Source organism: Nycticebus coucang, chromosome 1 (assembly GCF_027406575.1).
Source record: "Nycticebus coucang isolate mNycCou1 chromosome 1, mNycCou1.pri, whole genome shotgun sequence".
NCBI classification, from domain to species: Eukaryota; Metazoa; Chordata; class Mammalia; order Primates; family Lorisidae; genus Nycticebus; species Nycticebus coucang.
In genome coordinates, this window is record NC_069780.1 from 152,165,233 (window position 1) to 152,179,689 (window position 14,457).

General features: G+C 34.5%; 1 protein-coding gene across 1 annotated transcript in view; it reads right to left on the reverse strand.

Moving 5' to 3' along the window:
- The window catches only part of DDX4 (DEAD-box helicase 4), an 89,913-nt gene that overhangs the window by 37,538 nt on the left and 37,918 nt on the right, over nt 1–14,457 (reverse strand). The window contains exons 6-14 of the mRNA XM_053596281.1: nt 12,921–12,980; nt 9,254–9,355; nt 8,246–8,326; nt 7,671–7,712; nt 5,335–5,382; nt 5,186–5,233; nt 4,547–4,689; nt 3,640–3,792; nt 2,205–2,359 (exon numbers count right to left, since the gene is read on the reverse strand). Coding sequence (XP_053452256.1) covers nt 2,205–2,359; nt 3,640–3,792; nt 4,547–4,689; nt 5,186–5,233; nt 5,335–5,382; nt 7,671–7,712; nt 8,246–8,326; nt 9,254–9,355; nt 12,921–12,980 — 832 coding nt within the window. The remainder of the gene's footprint in view (nt 1–2,204; nt 2,360–3,639; nt 3,793–4,546; nt 4,690–5,185; nt 5,234–5,334; nt 5,383–7,670; nt 7,713–8,245; nt 8,327–9,253; nt 9,356–12,920; nt 12,981–14,457) is intronic.

Genomic DNA, 14,457 nt, shown 5'->3' on the forward strand with positions numbered 1-14,457 from the left:
TATACCTCATCTCGTTTACTTAATTATGGTGTTAAGACATTTATTCGCTATACCAACAGATCTGACATGTACCCTTACATTATGCATCGTAGGTGTGATCCTACCATTCACCCTCCCTCGATCTGACCTGCTCCCTCCCATCCCATACCCGCCCTCCTCCCTCCATGTTGGGCCATAGTTGTGATCTATTCTAATGAAGAGTATCTTTCTGGACAACCTGAAGGGAACTGGAAAGAATTCTTCTAAGTGAACCATCACAAGAATAAAGAAACAAACACATGTACTCAATACCAAATTTAAACTCATCGATCAACAATTACATGTAAAAATGGAAATAAATCTCAGTGAAAATCAAGCGGAGGGTGGGTGGGTAAATCCACACCTATGGGTTACAGGGTACACTATGTGGAGGAAAGGTATACTTTCATGTATAACTTTTGACTCAATCTGCACAAAAACAAATTTTAACATTTAAACACCCTAACATTCTGAAAGCTTAAAAAAAAATTATACAAAATGACTAAAAAAAACAATGAGGAACACCACTACCCTCCTCCCCAAAAACACCCTCACAAACAAAAAACAAGCCAAAGACACAAATAGCTTCAAAACACCAAAGGGAAAAAAAAACAAACCTTCACCCCTTCAACATTACTTTAGAAAAGAAGACTAAGACGACATTTCCTCAAGTGTGGTAATATCACATTAGCCAAGGTAGAGTAAACTGACACAACCGCTCAGATTTTTAGTCTCTTAAAATTTAAAAACTTACCCTTTTGTCCCTCTAAATTCAGAAATGGTAAATCTAGAAATTTACTGTTCAGATGCATTTCCACAGATGATGAATGTATAATAGAGATGAATGTACAATACATATTCACTGTCACCATTATTTTTAATATCAAAAGACAGAAAGCACTTAAGTGTCTTATCAGTAGAACCTTAAATTATATCACACCTATACAAAAGAATACTATGCATTGATAAAAAGAAAAGGCTACCAGTTCTAAATTAAACATTTTCTCCAACATTGCCCATTTAAAAAGTTCAAGTGCTAACAGCTACATATGCCCTCGTTTGTCAAGAGGAAGATTAAAGTGCATACATGTGCACTGACTATTTCTGCAATGATTCATATGAAACTGCTAATAGTGAGTAACTGAAGAGGATAATCAATTACAGCATAGGAAGATTTCATATTTTAGAAGGCTTATTTTCTGCTATTGTGAAGACTAAATGAGTTAAATATAAAAATTTATAACTTAGCATATGCTAATATTCTTCTATATGTACCATATTTAACCAGTCCTCTAATGATAGATATTTAGCTATTTCTCAGTCTTTTAACAATGTTATAGCAAATATCCATGTACAAACATCCATCTCTTTACACACACATTGTCTGAATTTGCTAGGCATTATGTTTTTGTTTTTAAGAAAGAAAAACTTGTGGTCTTCTTTTACTTGATTTACAAGCCTAAAAGCAAACACTGATATAAGCAATTCACATCCTTTTCCAGAAGATCCATTAAATTCGACACCATCACTTCACTTTTTTCTTCTCCTATTTAAAATAAACTAAATTATACAAAATAAGCTAACAGTTTCTACATAGAAATCTCTAAAAAATTATAAAAAAAACTAAGTTTCCAAAAGATAAAATGGTGGAAGACAAATGGATAATACACAAAGAAAAATATATTAAGCATTCAAAAAAATGATTCAACTTCATAGTAATAGAATAGAAAAAATAAATATATCTGTGGTGGTTTCAAAATACATAAACAAATTCTTCAATATTTCTCCCTTCAAATATGGATTGTGACTTCCTTACCCTTAAGTGTGGGTCTCAAGTTAGGAGAACTCTGGGCTTGGTTTAATGCTCTGCTATTGCTATCTGGAAATTTATAATAATTTCAGAACAAAGGACCCTGCACTTTCATTTTTTCAGCAGTTCTGATAAATTTCAGCAGTTCTGATAAGTGTGGCCAAGAGTTAGTGACTTGTTTCTTAGACACAGAGTGGTAACATGTGACTTCTAAGACTATTTCATAAAAGTTATTGCAGCCTCCTCCTTGCTCTTTCTTAGTGATCACTCATTCTCAGGAAAGCTAGTTGCTATTTCCTAAGGATAACAAGCTTCCTTATGGAGAGATCTGATCAAAGAAAAACTATTTTATGAGTGGCTTTCAAAATATACTTACCCAAAAGAAAATTTTCTGGCTTCCAAATAAATCTGGTTGATCAATTCCCGAGTTGGTGCAACAATAATACACTCCGGTTCCTGGAGCTCTTTAAAACGACTGGCAGTTATTCCATCGCGCATCATATGAGCCAAAATTGGCAAGAGAAAAGCTGCCTAGAAGTTAAATTGCTTAATTTGTAGGTTTGTATGCTATCATCTTACTTCTATAGGCATCGCTTTTGTTCCTACAGAAAGCTATTCCTCCTCCCCTTACAGCCGTTAGATTCTGTTCCCATATGCTGGTAAATTAAAGATAAGAAACAAAAATTCTTATTGCAACAAGTTCTTAACATTTAGGTTTTATGCCCAAATTATACAATACTAAAGTTTGATAAAATTAATATACCCTAAAAAACTATTCCCATGGGTTATAAATAGATCAACAATATTACCTTAAAAAAAAAAAAAAGACACAGTCTTGCTCTGTTGCCCAGGCTGGAGTATAGTGGCCTGATCGTAGCTCATATACCTTTCAAACTCCTGGGTTTGAGTGATCCTCCGGCCTCAGGCTCCCAAGTAGCTGATACTACAGGTATGTGCCACCAAATCCAGCTAACTTTTCTCGTATTTTGTTAGTGACAGGCTGGTCTCAAACTCCTAGCCTCAAGCGATCCTCCTGCCTTCTCCTCCCAAAGTGCTGGGATTACAGGCAGGAGCCGCTCCATCCAGGCAACAAAATTAACTTATTTACAGAGGGATATGTAGATATAATTTGACTCAAATCACATCTGAAACCATGTTTAACTCTCATCAGCTACTATAATGTACAGCTCACGTATTTTCCCTTCAGTTCTACTATGGAGGCTGATTAAGACAAAAATTGTATGAACTAGGACTCTATGACCCTGAGAATACTCTCAGCTCATAGAACACTTGTTTATCAGACAAATCCCTTAGATTAGTCCTACAACCAACCTGGTCTCATCATCACAGTTCTTTTAAAATTAGCATAGCCTGAGATCACTTCATACTAAGGACCATGTACAATGCATATTGCTGTTTATCTTCTCGCTCTGAGACTAAATCAGCTATATTACAGAAATTATTTTCTTCCTTTCTCAATGCTTTATAGTCTTTGGTATTTTGACTTGCAGTATTTTGTTTTAGACACTTCCATGTTCCAGAAAGAGCTGTACACACTCATAAACAGATGAAACATCTATGGACTACAACACTACCCTAGAAATAGTTCAAAGTTATTTCCTCAGAAGTATACAAGCCCCAATAATGCTAGAAATCAGATGGAAAAACATGAATATTTATGACAGGTCACTGAAATCTTCTATAAACCTTCTTTCTAACTAAAGAGATTCAAGCTACTTAGGAAAAACCAAAGTTTGAAAAACCTAACAGTTTGGATATCAGGCAAGAACACATGTGAGAAAATAACTTACAGTCTTCCCAGACCCTGTTTGAGCACAGGCCATTAAATCTCGTCCTGCTAATATAATAGGAATACTGTATTTTTGCACAGGAGTAAGCTTAGTATAACCAGCTTTAGCAATGTTGTTATTCAGTGTCTGACAGAGATTAGCTTCTTCAAAAGTCTAAAAGTAAAAAAACAGCAGTAATTAAATTCCATATATCATATGCAGATCATTTTATAAATATATTCCACCTGAATCAGTTTCAAGTTAATTCCACTTTCTATAGTTACTTTACCAACATGCTCCCATTCAAAAGTAAACATCCAGAGCCTGTATATTACAACTCAATAGAATGAGGGAGTATTCTCAATAGACAATGGTTCTAAAAACATTTTTTCTGCCCCCTTAAAACTTAAAAATAAATTTATAGTGCATCACTTTTATCCCTACAGAAAGCTACTCCTCCTAACCTTATAGCCTTTAGATGCTATTTCCAGCTAACTGATAAGTTTGAGAAAGAAAAATCTGTGTATCAACAAGATATGAATAACTCTGATCAGTAGCAATAGCTCATTATAAGTATAATTACTAACACAGGACAGAGGGCTCCCCACTCTCCTTAGAAAAAGATCACTCTCTTAAGACATACTTCTCACACTTAGGAAGCAAACAACTTGAATCTAGGAAAAGTACCTTTTTCTAGAAAATTTAAATAAAGTTCTCATCCTGGTATAGGAAGTAAAGACGAAAGCTAGTACTCTCCCTTCTGACACAGCGATTAATTTTACTATAGTGGTAGATATATACATTTAGTATCTAATAATCAACCTGACATTAGATACTAAAGGTGAAGTTTCTGTGTTGATATCTACTTAAATATACCATATATTTTGGCCAAAATGTGCTACATAGTAGAAGCAAGTAATACACTGACCAGAATTGCTGGTGGTGCATCATGTCCTGACACTTCCACAAGAATAGTGTCATATTTGTCAAAGTTTATGCCGGTCTGATAATGTGCAAAGATGGAATCCTCATCTTCAGGTGGAGGCGGGGGTATGTAGGTGACTTTTGGTCCTTAAATTTTTTTAAATAAAAAAGTTTATATTACATAGAGTAGAAGAAAAAAATAAGAGAAGATAGATAAAAACAGACAAAATCAAATTTTAAATACTATAGAGCTTCTCACGCTCTTTTGTTGTTGTTGTTGTTGTTGTTGAGACAGAGTCTCACTATGTTGCCCTTGGTAGAGTGCCATGGCATCACAGCTCACAGCAATCTCAAACTCTTGGGCTTAAGCAATTCTCTTGCCTCAGCCTCCCAAGGAGCTGGAATTAAGGCACAGGCCACAACGCATGGCTATTTCTGTTGTGTATTTGTCATTGTTGTTTAGCAGGCCCGGGCTGGGTTCAAACCTGCCAGCCCCGGTGGATGTGATCGGCGCCCTAACCATTAAGCTACAGTGCTGAGCCACCACTGCTCACATTTTTAAAAGTTCACTTTGTTTTTAAACATTCTGCATTTTACCAAAATGCAATATACTTTTACATGGATCAAAAAATAATTTATATACCTTGAGTATCACCAGTTTCTCCTCCTTCTGCTTCTGACTTCCAAGAATCTTAAATTGGATCAAACCAAAAAGAGATAAATGTTTTTAAATTGAAGGATAAAAGAACTTTCACTATAAAAGTCAAATACCTTGTCTAAAGTAAGACTTACTCTTTCCAGAGCCTGTTATCACTTCTTCATTTAAACCTTTGTAACCGCCTATTAAAGAAAGTCACAGTGACAATCAGAAGATAAAAAGCTGTCCCTATCTTTACAGTCATTGCTTGTCTTCAAAGAGGACAGTTCTAAAAATAAATAGGCATCTTTAAAATCCCTCCTTATTAATGCATGAGACAATTAAGATAAATAGAATCTTGTACATTTTAAATTTCCTTAGTATTCAAAATGCTGATTTTATGCAGATGAGATTATATACTATTACTTTTTATTTAAGCTGTTACATCTCTTTTCTAATCAGTGAAGGAATATATTTTCTAGAAGGTACTAAAAGGCTGTAGAAGGGTAGAAGGGGTCCCCAAGACCCATTCCCAGGTTCAGTGATTTTCTAGGAAGACAAACCGGACTAATAATATACTCATATTCATTGCTACCTATGATTTATTACAGTGAACAAAAGAGAAAAATCAACAAAGAGAAAAGTTGCATGGGCAAAGTCCACAGAATACCAGGTACAAGCTTCCATGAGTCTTTCACACAGGACATGCTTAATTCTCCCAGCCCTCAGTTGTGATAACACATGTGAAATGTTATCTACTAGAGGTAGATAACTACTAAGCTCATCATAGACTCATTATTCAAGGTTTCTATTAGTGGGTAATAATGTACTCACTCTCTTCCTGGCACACACCAAAATTCCAGCCTTCCAGAAGGAAAGCAAGCATTTAGCATGAACCACATTGTACAAATGGTTTAGGCACAATGAGTACCTTGATTGGGGAGTAGGAACCCTTCCCAAATCCAAGTATTCAGATGCTAGCTATGATGGGTAATTTTAAGTGTCAAATTTACTGGACTAACATTCCCAGACAGCTGCTAAAGCATTATTTATACGTATGTCTATGAGGGTCTTTCTGACAGAGACTGGCATCTGTATGGGTAGACTGAGTAAGAAAGATCTGCCTTCACCCCGGTAGGCACCATGCAATTGGCCAAAGGCCAGATAGGAAAAAAAAGAAGGCAGACGAAAGGCAAATTTTCTCTCTCTCTTATGGAGCTGGCACACCTTCTCCTGTCCTTGGATATCAGAATTTCAGATTCTTGAGCCTTTAGACTCTAGAACTTGCCCTGCCCCACTCCCAGGTTCTCAAGTTTCAGCCTAGGTCTGAGAGATACACCATTGGCTTCTCTGGTTCTTAGGCCTTCAGACCTGGACTAAGCCATGCTACTGGCTTCCCTGGTTCTCCACCTCACAGATGGCCTACCACGGGACTTCTCAGCCTCCATAATCTCATGAGCCAATTCCCTTAATAAATCCCTTCTCATCCATCCATCTAATTTTTCTATCTTCTATTGGCTCTGTCTCTCTGGAGAACCCTAATTAATATATTCTAGCCAAAGACTAACCTTGTAAACAAGATTTTCAATTCCATTTATTGATGAATTTCAGGTGAATAGTCAGGCCTGTTAACTCTTTCCTATACACCACCTTTCTCATTTTTACATAGTCATCTACTATGCCAGTTTTAGGTACTACAATTCATTAGATTCAAAAGCTAATTAGATATAACACTTTTTAGATGTGAGCTCTCTAATTTTCTTATCCTTTATGTTCATAAGTCTTGAAATTTTTCCTCATACGTGATATGAGCATTTATGGAAGATAGAGTTTAGCCAGTCTTAAACTTTTCTATATTGGAGAATCCAAGAATTAAGGGGAAGAAGGAGTTGTCACTTTGAATGAGCTCAGACTAATAATGATTACTGAGACTCTTGCTACAATAAGTTACTAGTCTAGAAAGCATTTTAACTTTTAAATGACAGTAAGTAGTCATACAAGTAAAATATAAATATATTTAACTTTCCTTACCTTTTAGGCTAAATCAAATAATTATACCATAATAAGAAAAAACATTGTTTTAATAAGTATTTGTATCTATAAATATATCTCAATCTTTAACTTCTACACAGTATCCATTTATGGTTATATTATTTATTAAAGTTATAAACTGATGAATTTTAGGTGAGTTTTGGTTTTTACTTGTTATAAATCAAGCTTCAGTGAACATCCCTGTGCCTGTATTTGCAATTTGATCTAGCAGTTGTATTATAGGAATTATATACTACAGGTATAATTCCTAATTCCTAAAACACAACTTCCAGATCAGAGAAGGAAAACCTAGAGAGCATAAAGGAACTCTTTGAAATAGGCTGTGCAAATTTATACTCCTACAGTGCCTAAAAGCAGTAAAAGTTAACTTTAACTTCAAATATTAAATTTGGAATACAAAAAATTTAACTTATTATAGATAAAACAAATAAAAACTTACCTCTTCCACTTCCACTTCGGCCTTGAGAAGTGTCACCATTACCTACAAGGCATTGTTTTGCAGAGTACTTGAGCACATAAACCATACGGCTATTTTTCTACTCAGTAAAGGGTAATTACGGTAGTATAATTACCGTACTGAAGAATCCTAGTGCCTTAACCTATCTATCTCTTAATCATAGATTTAACTTAAAACTGAACCTCATTTGAATAGTTCATTAACTGTAGGGTTTTGTTTTTTTTTTTCATTTTCACCTGAAATCACACAAATTGTGTTCCCCTAACTCAGAATCCCTTCTCTGAAACCAACACAAGCTCCATTTCCTTCCTCCAATTAAAAGAGTAATTTACATCTCAAATTAACTGGGAGATAACACAGAAGAAATAATTCACAGTGCATAAATTTCATAAGGGAGGCAAAACTGTCCATGTACTTTTACCTACAGACTAAAGCAGATAAAAATCTTGAGCCAACCTAGTATACTTAGGCATATACACATTTATATTTGGTTTACTAATCTAGCACTAAAAACATGTATAAATGATTAATATGCAGTAATAAGTTTTATTTTTTACCTGCGCCACTTAATGCTGGTCTTCTAGAGCCAAAAAGGCCACCTGGGCGCTGTGTCACCTCATCTTGGTCAAATTCATTACCTTGATTTGTAGAAAGTAAAATTAGATGTTACGTTTAAAAAGTTTTTTAAAACCACTCAATATAAGAAGAAAACTGCCTGAAGTTAAAAGATGTGGGGTAAAACAATTTAACAAGAATTATGAGTATTTTTCTAAGTATTACACAGAGGATTTCTCTACAGATTATATCCTTCAATTACAAATTCTGTTTTTATTTTATTTATTTTTATTTTATTACAATTACTTTTTAAAGGAACTTAAAGCCAATGCTGTGCCAAAATATGTTATAAAAACATCCTCCAGAAACTGCCCCAGATACTTCACACTGCATCACTTCATTGTTCATTCTCCAGAAAGCACCCCTGCTGTTGCCAAATCAAACCTTACCAGTCCTATACAGCAACCCTTCAGACCCTTCCACTTTTTTGATAATTCACTTATCTACACACATCTATTAAATCATGATTACAATTGGTATTTTTAGCTTCCAAAACCACTAATCTGTCCTCCTCTGTTAAAAAGACACATACATTCCAACAGTGACTTCTGAAGACAATACTTTAGCTCCAAGGAATGATAGCTAGGAAAATTTAGGGTAGAAAATCATGTCGGTGAAAGAAGGTATGTTGGGAGGTACAACCATATAGAAAGCCACCTATTTATAAGGTCAACTATATTACCAAGACTTCAAAACATTTAATAGTATATAAATACTACTAATAGTATTAAAGAGCTGAGTCACGCACTTATAAAAAAATTCATATATTCCAGCTTAACCAGTATCATGTGTGTCTAAAACACTATGTTACATGTGTGGGTGATTAATTTCTATCAGCCACCGTGCTAAGCTATTCTCATATAATCCTCATAACAACCTTCTTTGGTAGTATTTTTTTCATCATTTCCTTCTTAACAGATGAAGCAAATCATTTGCAATACACTACTAACTTGGACTTCCTAGACCAAATCCTCCACGGCCAACTCGGAAACTACCTCTTCCACCTCTTCTGGATGGCCCTGAAGCTTCTGAATCATTTCCAGCTTGATAGCCTATAATATTAAAACACACACACATACAAAAAAAAAAAAAACACAAAACAACAAAAAATCTTGGGCACATGGTGGCTAAATTTAAGGTTTGAATAATTTAGTAACTTTAAATATTTTAAGACATTAATAGTTACTAAAAAGGCATGCCATATTTGACCTATAAACATTTGAATTTATTCATTTAAATAGATAATGGCTATGATTTAAAAGGAGCCCACTGCTTACTTTAAAAATCAAAACTAAATATGACTAAAAGGAAAAGGTGTCACATGAAGAAAACACTGAAAGTCACTACAATTGTACAATTAACTAGATTTCCACAATCCACAGAAGGATTAAATAAATCCTAGGCTTGCAATTGCACCCTACAGAAAATGGTAAACATCTTACTCAAAGGACATGTAGGAACACATTAAGTATAATTTCCTGTTACAAACAATTTATTTTTAATCAATTACCAAAAAAAAAGTAGAAATTTAAAATAGCATTTGATTCCATCTAGGATAGAACTATATCAATTCAAAACCAAAGTGCCAAGTGGGCAGGAAATAAAGAAGTTGAGACTATTTAGTTTATAAATTTGCAACTATTTACACATAAAAAGAATAATCAATATAAGGAAAAATTCTACATATGCTATTTCTTGATATTAGATTATACGTATTTTAAAAGCCTATTTGTAAAATGGGACAGAGCTAATTCAAAGGAGATTCATAGTTATGCACCTACTACCTAAACCTTACACTTCTCGATCTATCAACAATCTCTACCAATGTCTACATCCACTTTTTATTCTAAGTTATTTATTTGTGCTTTCTTTTTTTTTTTTTTTTTTTAAGAGGTAGGGTGTCAGTCACTGCATTGCTCAGGCTGGAGTGCAATGGCATGATCATAGCTCACTCACTCATTCACGGTAGCCTCTAACTCCTGGGCTCAAGCAATCCTCCCACCTCAGCCTCCCAAGTAGCTGGGACTTTTAGGCACAAACACTGTGCCTGGACAGTTTTTTATTTGGTTTTTTTTTTTTTTTTTTTTTTTTTTTGCAGAGACAAGGGTTTTGCTATGCTGTCCAGGCTAGTCTCACATTCCTGCGCTGAAGTGATCCTCTTGCCTCAGCTTCTCAACCTCCAAAAGTGTTGGATAGGAGATAGGAGTGAGCAAATGCCTCCTTGTCTTGTAAAAGAAACCTTGTCAGGGTTTATCTCTTTTCAAAAAGAAAAGTTTATCTCCTAGATCATTTTTTTAGACGCCACCCAGCTGGAGACTAAAATGTCTCCAATATGGTCAGCCAATGTCTTTCTTTTGCCCTATGTCCCTCTCCCTCTTGCCCTGAGCACCACTCCCTTAACCAGGACCCTGACCTGTTTTTCAACTGTTTGTTCCTATTTTTTCAACCAAGCACATATCCTCAAGCAGCATACTGTTTAGTTTTCGCCTTGTATATAAATTCTTCTACACCTTCTTTTAATCACCTTTGTTTTTGTTGATGTGTGAAAACTACTACATTCTCTTCTACTGCAGAACAACACTCCATTGTATCTGTTCTATTTCTTTTTTACTTCCTTCTATGGTGAGTTTTCTTCCTTCTTTTTTAAATTACTTTAATACTTAATTTTCTTTTCTAATGGATGCATGTAAGGTCATAAAACTTCCTCTAAGAGCTAGTTACTTTTAACTAAATCCCAGAAGTTTTGCTATATTCTGTTTTTACTGCCATTAAGTTCTAGATATTTCATGATTTCACATGAATTGTTATTTATAAACTGGGAAATTCAGTTTCCAAACCATGAGGGTTAATCTTGTTGTTACTGATTTCTACTTTTATTGTACCTTAATACAAGAACATGGTGTATAATATAACAAGACTGTTTTATTTTGGGACTTCTCTTTTGGCCTTAATAGATAATCAGATTGTTTCTATTTTCCATATATGCTAGAAAACTATTGTGATTTATACTTTTTCTGAGCTGGTAAAGAACTTAAAGTCTTTTCATTTGCTAGTATTTTAGTCCTTTTGTGGTTTCAGCCACCCCCTAAATTAATAGCCATTGCTCGTTTTTTCAGTCAGTACTTACTTCAATTTACCAATATGTTTACCTATTTTACATTCTTTTATCTTTTGGGGTGGGGTGCCTCAGCATTGCTTCTTGTTTCCTGCCCTTGCTTCCTATATTCAGATGTCTTCTTACCTCTGTACATGATTTAGTAGTTCTTCCTCAATAGCCTAAGAGTATTAAATACCATTTTTACATGAAAGGCATAATTTTTCCCTTGCACCTAATTATCTGAATATAGCAATTTAGCTTTAGAGCTATTCTCATTCAGCATTCTGTATCTACTATTCTACTATATTCTGACCTCTACCCTTTATTGAGGAAAAAAAATATGTTGTGAATATATTATTTTTGTACGGGTGAATATATTTTCATGTGGTAGTTTCTAAAGTTTTTAATCTTTTTAATTCAATAATTTCAATAAACACATAAAGACATGCATTAGTTTTTATTTATTTTTTTCATGGCTCCTATGCCTCTCTAAGTCTAGAAAAGTCTCCTCTTTTCTCTCTGAATAGTCTTCTTTTTCCTCCATCCCATTCCCCCATTTTCTCTGGAGATACTTAGATACATGTTTGACTACCAGGTCTTAGTCTTTCTTCCAGGTCTATTAATTGCTTTCATGATTTCCATTTCCAAACTTAGGGGATTTCTTCAGATCTTTGGATTAATGTATTCTATTCATCTAATTTATCCATTACATTTTGTCATTTTAATCAGTACTCTTTTCTGTATGTTCGAATTGGGTCATTTTCAAATTTACTTTCTCTGTATAAGCCAATGACTATGTCTCAGTACCTCTAGAATCTATAGCTAATGCTCCATAACAGCAACAACACAAACATTTAAAGAAACATGCTCTTTTTTTCCCCCAGAGTTGATGTCAGTTCTGAGTTATAGGAGGAGACTAATAACTGAAGATGAAAATAATACAGATGCCAAGTAGTATCAAAAAGTCCATATGATCTTCTTGTTTTTTTTTTTTTATGATCTTCTTGTTTTAAAGGAGGAACAGAAATGCTCTGTATCCTACCCAATCTTAAAAATTATCTTTGTTACAGAATAGGTGAAAAAGTAAGAATAAGGTATTATACAGAGTTAAAATGAGTGAACTAGATCCATACTTTGAATATATAAATCTCTACCAATATATTGATTAAGAGTCATAAAAGGAAAGTACAACATTAAGCTTTTACCAAATATGGAAAATATAAATACCAATGTCAAAATAAGTAATCTCTGACAAGGGGAAGATGTAAAGTACAAAGTTGTCTTTTATCTGTAATTTGTGGCACATTATGGAGATCTTAGGGGGAAAAAAGATCCAGTGACACAAGAAAATGAAAGGAGGAGAACCTACGAGTATGAAAAGCAGAAAACAAATGCCAAAATATTTTTCTTAAAGCCTTTTACCACCAGAATTTTTCTTTCTTTCAAACTCTTCCAAATTCAGTTTTGCCACTTACTAATCTCCATCTTAAGTACAAATTGCTCCAAAATGTGGTCCTTACCGCCTCTCTTGGAAAACCCTCTGCTCCGTGTTTGATTATCTTCACGGTCATTATTAGACTCTTGAATAAAAATTTAACATGTGAATTGCATCTAAATAATTTTAACTTTAAAGATGTAGTATCTAAAGAACAACAAACTGTACCAAGATAAATTAGTAACAAAATAAATGTTTTTGTTATTAAAATATAAACATTTAATTTTTTCAAATAATTTCAACAACAGAAATAAAGATATTACTAAGAATCAAATCCCTATACAAATCACCTAATGTATCTAAATGTTACTGTCAATGTTAAGTATATAGTTGAGAACCTACTGTTTGCCAAGTGCTGCACCAGGAGAAACAAGCCAAAAAACAAGAATTTCTTAAGTGTCCATAGGACTAAAAACGGTTTCAGGAATATCTGAACTACCACATAATCAAGTGGCTCTCACACATGTTCCATACACAATGAGAAACACATGACTAATATATTTATAATGACATATATTTTTCTGTAATTAACCATTCTTAATAAACACAAAACACTGGTGCTTTCTTAAACATATGCAAACTTTGCCCCCTTTGAATCTAATCCCACAATTTAGGAATATTCTGATTTTCTGTTTTTAACATTAACAAGTAACATTACAAAGGTTTTTTTTTTTTGTAGAGACAGAGTCTCACGGTACCGCCCTTGGGTAGAGTGCCAGGGCGTCACACGGCTCACAGCAACCTCTAACTCTTGGGCTTACGCAATTCTCCTGCCTCAGCCTCCCGAGTAGCTGGGACTACAGGCACCCGCCACAACACCCGGCTATTTTTTTGTTGCAGTTTGGCCGGGGCTGGGTTTGAACCCACCACCCTCGGCATATGGGGCCAGCGCCCTACTCACTGAGCCACAGGCGCCGCCCCATTACAAAGGTTTTTAAATAGTGTTATGACAGATCACTATACTAAAGGCTGCCTAAGAATTATCTTAGAGTTTATTGAAAGAAAATTCTCAGAAATGTTTATTCTAAAAGTGTAGGGTGACGGCAAGTAAAAAATAATTTTTCAAAATGTAAAAGTTCTGTTATTAATATAACTTCAAGCTTTCAAGAAGATTCCAACAAAGTCACATTTGGGAAAAACAGAGATGGGTTTCCAGGGATCTTTGACATGTTATTAATAATTAAGTCAGAGAAATGGCAGCAAGTGAATAAACAGCTTGCAGGCTATTGGCTAAGTTCCTGTATAAAAGTACTAATCTACCCAATTAATATTTTTTATAATAAACAATGATCCAGAGCTCTTGTGTAACAAGAACTTCTATTTGAGCCATAGTCAACAACTGACAAATAATCCTGAAGAGCCATGTAACAAGACAACTTTCTTGAAAGCAGCATTTAATACAATGGAGCTGAGCAGGAAATAAAGAATAGAAAGAAGGTTGGCTCTGAAATAATGATGATGATAGCTATCGTTTATTGCCTAAGAGAAAAAAGCCTCCTATTAATTTAGGACTCAGCAAGGAGAAGAGAGTCTCACATTATCTTTCGTCAATTATCCCCTTA